This window comes from Meleagris gallopavo, chromosome 8 (assembly GCF_000146605.3).
Source record: "Meleagris gallopavo isolate NT-WF06-2002-E0010 breed Aviagen turkey brand Nicholas breeding stock chromosome 8, Turkey_5.1, whole genome shotgun sequence".
NCBI lineage: Eukaryota > Metazoa > Chordata > Aves > Galliformes > Phasianidae > Meleagris > Meleagris gallopavo.
In genome coordinates this window covers 11,017,120-11,023,553 of record NC_015018.2, presented here as the reverse complement: position 1 = coordinate 11,023,553, position 6,434 = coordinate 11,017,120, and the positions used below count along the sequence as shown (strand labels likewise).

The 6,434-nt window shown below is 51.0% G+C and overlaps 1 protein-coding gene across 1 annotated transcript in view; it reads left to right on the top strand.

Annotated features, from left to right (window-relative positions):
• The window catches only part of PALD1 (phosphatase domain containing paladin 1), a 10,937-nt gene extending 7,873 nt beyond the window's left edge, over window positions 1-3,064 (top strand). The window contains exons 15-17 of the mRNA XM_019617941.2: window positions 5-198; window positions 1,971-2,126; window positions 2,879-3,064. Coding sequence (XP_019473486.1) covers window positions 5-198; window positions 1,971-2,126; window positions 2,879-3,031 — 503 coding nt within the window. The 3' untranslated portion in view covers window positions 3,032-3,064. The remainder of the gene's footprint in view (window positions 1-4; window positions 199-1,970; window positions 2,127-2,878) is intronic.
• The last annotated feature ends 3,370 nt before the right edge of the window (window positions 3,065-6,434 follow it).

Here is a 6,434-nt window from a genome sequence, read left to right as displayed (position 1 = left end):
GTAGTGGTTGGGTTGAGAGCAGCAAGTGAAGCTCCCGCTGTTCTACCTGTGTTCCAGGTAGTGATGAAGGTGGTCCAACTCCTGCCTGACGGTCACCGGATGAAGAAGGAGGTGGATATGGCTCTGGACACGGTCAGCGAGACCATGACGCCCATGCATTACCACCTCCGAGAAATCATCATCTGCACCTACCGGCAGGTGAGCAATGCCCTTTTCTGCCATACAGCTGAACCACCAGGACCCAAATAGGGCAGCCACATCATGCTGGTGTGGGGGGCCTCACACCAAAGCTGTGTGGCATGTCACCAGAGAGAAACCAGGGTTCCCTGGGTGGTGGCTTTGGGGTTCCTTCACTGCTATTTTTCTTTCCCCCATCAAAACAGGAAAATACTGCAAAGCCTGACAGCTCCCACGTGCTCTGTTCACCACACTGGTTATGGGGTGAGGAGCAAAAAGCAGAAGACTAAGTTGACGATGGATTTACTACTCATTGTGGTCCTTTACCCAAAGCAATGGGGGCTTGAGGGTCGTAGTGGTCCAAACCAACCCAACATCCCATGCATTCCTTGCTGTGCTGAATCCTGCATCCCATCCCACCTGCTGCAGCCAGCAGAGGGCAGGGCTGCTCTGTCCTGTTCCCCTTCTATCCCTTCTGGCTCCTCCGACTTGAGGAGGAACACCCGGGCGTCGCAGCTGGCTGAGCCATGCGCTTCTTGGCAGCCTTGCCTTTGCAGAGCTGTGATGACGGTGTGAGCTGCTCCCATTCATTAGCATTATTATTTTTTGGAAGGCGGGCTGCCCTCCCGTTCCCGCGACCTCCTCGTGGCCCTTGCTGGCACTTGGCAGTGAGGAGCAGTGCATGGGTGTTCCTTGGCCATATCCTGTTTCCCAGCCAGCTGTATCCAGTCTGCCCTGATGGCCCAGTGGGGAAGGAAGATAAGCAGGGAGTCATCCGCTGCCCTGTTCCCGTTGCCCTAGAAAGAGCCTTTTATCACCGCCTTGGAGGCGTTGTGTGCAAATGTTTTAATGCAGCTCTTTTTTTTTTCTTTCCCCAAAATCTGAGCCCAGGATGGGTAGGCTCCATGGGGACATCTCTGCTTTGACTGGCAGGTGCAAACTGGAAGAAAGGTGTGCACTGTCAGGTGTATATAGCCCCACTGTGGGCAGGTTTTGGTTGCATCCTGCTCTTTGTTTAGTCTTGGGTTGGTGGGAGCAGTGTTTGGAGACTTGCAAGGGACACTTTGTAGGGTCAGGACAAGCAGGCTAGGGGAGGAAAATGTGTTCTGGTGCTCAGCTCAGATTCCTTCCTACCCCTTCCCATCCTAAACTGGGAGGAAGAGATAGATTGATGCCTTCCTTCCGCTTCTGGAGGATGTGTTGTTCAGGGAGGTTTCCTTAATGGGAGCTTCTGCAGAAGCTGACAGCAATAGTCAGCTGCTTCCTTTGGTGCCAGCAGAGAGATCCAACAAGACTTGCATGTTCATATGATCCACACGAAGATGATGACATCCATTAGGTTCCTTGGCTTAGGGAGTATTTCTGTGGGGCCATGTTGCTCAATTGTTGTTGTTTTTAATGCAGTTGTTTCCTTCCCACCTTTTCTAACCAAACGTGAAGCCTAACTCTTGTCAGGATCTGCTCTGTGCAAGTACCCATGCGTACACCTGGGGCTGACATCTTCCCCAGTGCAGAACTGATCATGTGGTATTGCTATGAGTAGGGCTCTGAATCAGTTGGGGAAGGAAAAATAACAAAGCATGGTTTTCAAGGATGGGAACACTTGTTTCCAAAACCTGTAGGGCTTGCATGTGGAGAGAGGCAGGATGCTGGGCACAGGCACGTGTTTAGTAACACCTCCTCTATTTCAAAGGGCTGCAGGGCACAAAGGGAAGCTTTTTATATGCTGCAAGCCACAGTACTATAAGAGCTTGGGCTTCCAAGTAGATTCTTGTCCATCCTTGTGCTCGCAGGGGCGGTCGGGCAAGGATGAGCAGGAGCGGCGGCTGCTGCGGCTGCGGGGCCTGCAGTACCTGGAGCGCTATATCTACCTGATCCTCTTCAATGCCTACCTGCACCTGGAGAAGAAGGACTCCTGGCAACGGCCCTTCAGCCTCTGGATGCGTGAGGTACGACTTCTGTTTGGGCCAAAATCTGGTGCGATGCAGTGCTTGGGGAGGGAGGGTGTCTGTGTTCTTATCTATCACTGGCAGGTAGGCGTGCAAATGTGTGTTGGACCCAGCCTGCTGCTGCTCTTGCTGTTAGGACCCAACGTCTGGGGCTGTGCTCCCAGCGCTGGGAAAGCTCCTATTTCAACACAGCATCTTGAATAAGCTATTAATTAACCTATGTGCATGGAGACACATAGAGTGTTAGGGAAATACTGCACCTCTGCAAGGTGACAGAACCTCATCCCTCGCCCCATGCCACCAATTTATGATGGGGAAAAATTCCTGGCTTCTAGCTTCTTGTAGTCAGGCTAGGAAGCCCAGCTTGTCCCTGCTCCTGCCCCAACTTCTTGACTTCTCCATGAAGACTTCAAATCTGAGACGTCCTCCCCAGGTGCCCCATTTGGGAAGATGCTGTGCCCCACTGAGCATCAAAGGTCCCTTTGGCTCAAGCACAAGTGCTGTGCTTTCAGTGTTTATTTAAAAAAATAAATAAATAAAACCCCAACAAGGCCACATTGTAACTTTATTTCCGGAAGGGCGCCAAAGCTAACAAACCATAAAGCTGCTTATAAAACCCAGCAGCAGCAGCCGGAGGAAGGCTCGGGGAGGGGTCGGTGCCATGCAGGCGCGGTGGGCTTGGGTCATGCAAGGAGATGCTGTGCGGCCATTCATCAGCAACAAAACTAGCTCACCCTCTGCTGTGCTTCCAGGTGGCGGCCGTGGCTGGTGTGTACGAGGTGCTGGATGGGCTGGGCTTCCCCGAGCTGGAGCAGCTGGAGGATGAGGAGCCACTGCGGAGGCTGCGCGGGCGCTGGAGGGCACAGAGCGGGGCCGGCTGGCCCAGCCGTGGGAACTTTGTGTAGGGACAGAGACTGTGTGCCCCAAAAATGAAAAGGGAGGAAAAAAAGAACTAGTAAGAGGGGAGAGGGAGGGAGGGGGAGAGCCTTTGAGCATGAGAATTAGGGTCAGGGGTTCTTCAAGATGCAATAAAGATGTTGTAAATTAAACAAGAAGCTGTTGGACGGGTCCTTGCGAGCGAGGGAGCATGAATGACTATATATGTGTGTGCATACTGACATTTAGCAATATTTGTAAGTATGTACACATACACTTATTTTACAAGTGTTTGTACAGGTATGCATACAAACACGTATGTGTATATGCAGACCCAAAGCTTTGTAGCTTGCTTTGGGACTTGCAGCCTTCCCCCTCCTTGCACACTGGGAGTTCTCAGTAGCTGGTGATATTTGCTCATTCTTCCTAATTTTTTTTAGCTCTGTATGGCACTGGAGGAAGCAATACAGTGGAGCGTCCAATGGTGGTTGAAGTCTTGGAGTGTCCATATTTAATGGCAGCACTAGGGAAGACAGTGGGAATTCTGCCTGTCAGCACGAGGCTTTTGGAAAATACATCTGGATTGCACCTGAAAACATAATTAATAGGCATAATGAATAGATTCTTTTTTAATTGGGTGCAAAATGATCAAGAAGGGACACAAGGCTCCCTCCTGCTTGCACCCCAGTTCTTGGGGATGGCTGGAGCTGCCTGCTTTCATCCACTGCCAGAAGCAGGAGGTGCAGACAGTGGAGAGCAGGAAGGGGAGGCTGGAAAAAAAAATGCTATTTTTAAATAAGTTTTTTTTTTTAAAAAAACCTCCTTGGCTTGATTCCTGCTGTGGCTGCGAGTGCCCCGATTTCCCCCAACCTTCCCTCGATAGCATTTGATTTTCCAGCTTAAGCGGGCCTTTTGGTTTTGCATTTTCTTTTTGGTTGCATCATTGTTTTGCTGAGTATTTTCTGCTCATAATGAGAGGCAGGGGTGGGCTGTGCCCCCACCCACACCCTCCCTAACAAGGTGGGGAATGCTGAGCAGGGGCTTAATGAGCATGTCTTTAATTGCTGCAGCCCTCCAGCCCTTTAATCTGAGTATTGAAGGCTGGAGATTTGCATCACCTGTACTGGAGTCTCAAAGGCTTCTTTCCACTTTCCCACCTTCATGACAAGTGATTTCCAACACGGGCCAAAAGCGATTGTCTGGAAGAAAAGGGGCCGGTGGGTATGAATGCATTTGGGTGTGAAAAGGGACCGTGCCCTATTTATTTTGGGGTGGGAACGTCATGGCTGCAGTGTGCAGGCATTCAGAGCCCTTGGCTTCAGGCATCCCAGCTCTGCAGGGATCAGGAATGCCTGTACCCAGCAGCCCCCCAGCACAGTCCCTCGCTGTTATTGGGATAAGGAGTGTGATATTTGCAAGTGGGAAGGAAATTCTGCTTTGAGGTGTGCCCCACAGCATCTCCAGAGGATGCCCGGGTGGGACGTGGAAACTCAACGCCTTTAGGAAAACACCCACGTTCCACTGATGGAAAAAAGCTATTTGCGTCAGTAAATGCAGGCTTTGTGGGAGGGATGGGATGTGGGACCCTGCAGCATGGGGAGGGACTGCAGCCGTCACCCCAGCCCTCTGCCTGCTGGAGATGGTGTGCGGGGGGCTGGCGTGCTCGTCTGTGCTGAAACATGCCAATGCTTAAGTATTTCTTCTTATTATTGTTTATTCCCATTTTGAAGGCCACGAATAAGAGTATAATTGAATATACGTGGGTATAATGAGGTGATATATATATATAAGGAGTTTCTCTTTGAAGGTAGATACAGCACAGAGGGCAGGTTGGGGGCTGCCTGCACATTGGACACTCCATTAATCGATGGGGCAGTGCCCCCCTCTATCTATTAAGAGTATGCATGGATTGTTTTTGCTGGGCTAATGTTGGTGAACAGCCCTGACCCCGCAGCCCTTTGCAGGTTCCCTCGTTTTCCCTTCTGCGCCATGCGGGAGGCTGCTGGACCTCGGTAAGGCAACGCATCTGTGTTTCATTTTCCAGCTAAAGAATAGCAATTAAGATGCTTCTGCAGAGCCAGGGCTCGGAAAACTAAAAATAAAGCCATCCCCCAGCAGCCCCAGACTGCATCCATTAACAGCAGCAATCACAGAAGTTGGGGATACGGTGCAGAGTGTGGGCTCAAAGCAATGTTTCCTTGCACATCATGAGGAGAAGGGCTGCACACATGAAAAATTGATCTTCCCTTGAGATTCCCTTGTGTAGAGACGGAGCGCGGTGGGATGTGTGGCTGGGCAGTAGTGATGAGCGGTGTGGGGATGAGCAAAGCCCCAGGGGATGGGGAGGAGGAGACACAGTGTGGCTTTAGGCTTCACGCAGCAGTAAGTGGGATGTGATTAAAAATGAATAAGGGGAAGGTGCATCTACAGGGAGGCTGTGCAGAGCTGGCCTTGTTCGTTGCGCTGATCTCTTCAGTTCTCTGCTATTTATTTGGGATATCTGCCTGCTGAGTGGCTTGCGGTCAAACCCACCCCTGTGGGAGCCCATGGCTCACCGTGTCACTCCCCATACCCACTGCCCCACGTTGCCATCGGCATCCCCCCAGACATTTGGGATGGCAGGGGGTTTCTGTTGGCTGGAACGGCCGTTCCTAGAAGGAGAGCAACTTTTTCCCCTCTCCTTTCCCAGCAGGCTCTGGCAGCTGCCCAGCGCTGCAGGAACAGGCCTCCCTCGGTCCGTTCCCATTGTACGGGAAGGGCTGATGGTTGGGTTGGTCGGGGCTCTGGGCAGCCTGACCCAAAGGACGGCATCTCCATCTTGAAGAACAGACAGATCCCTCTTTCTGTACTGCTCCCACTCCACGGCGGCCTCCTGTTGTTTGGTACGATGGGAACATGGCGTGGAGGCCAAGCCCACGGCCTCCAGCACTGAGCCCTGCAGTGCCACGCTCTTGCCCAAGCATGGCGGCCTCCCCAGCAGCTCCCCACACCTCCATGGGGCTTTCCCCCATAGGCCCCACACACAGCCCTACAAGCTGGGGCTGCACTCCCAATGCGTGCCTTCTGCCCCCAGTGCAGCGGCAGTAAATATTTTGGGTTTTAATCTAATCGGGGCCGGCATGCCTGAGGGATGAGGTCATGCAGTGCATGAAATGCACACCAACAACTTTGTAAATTTTCTACTTTTTTTTTCTCTTTTCTAAATCTTTGCTTTTTATTTCACTTTTTAAAAATTTGTTTTTCCTTTATTATTTTTTTGTTGCTTCCCTTTGCTTTTTGTTTTGCTGATTTCTTGCTCTTTTAACCTCTTTTCTTTTTGCTTTTTCCCCCTGCTCTTTTCCTTCTGCTATTTCTTTGGTTTTTATTTTGTACATTTTGAATGCTCTTTAATATTTTTTTCCTCTTTTCTTTTTCTTGCTATTTTCCCTCCAT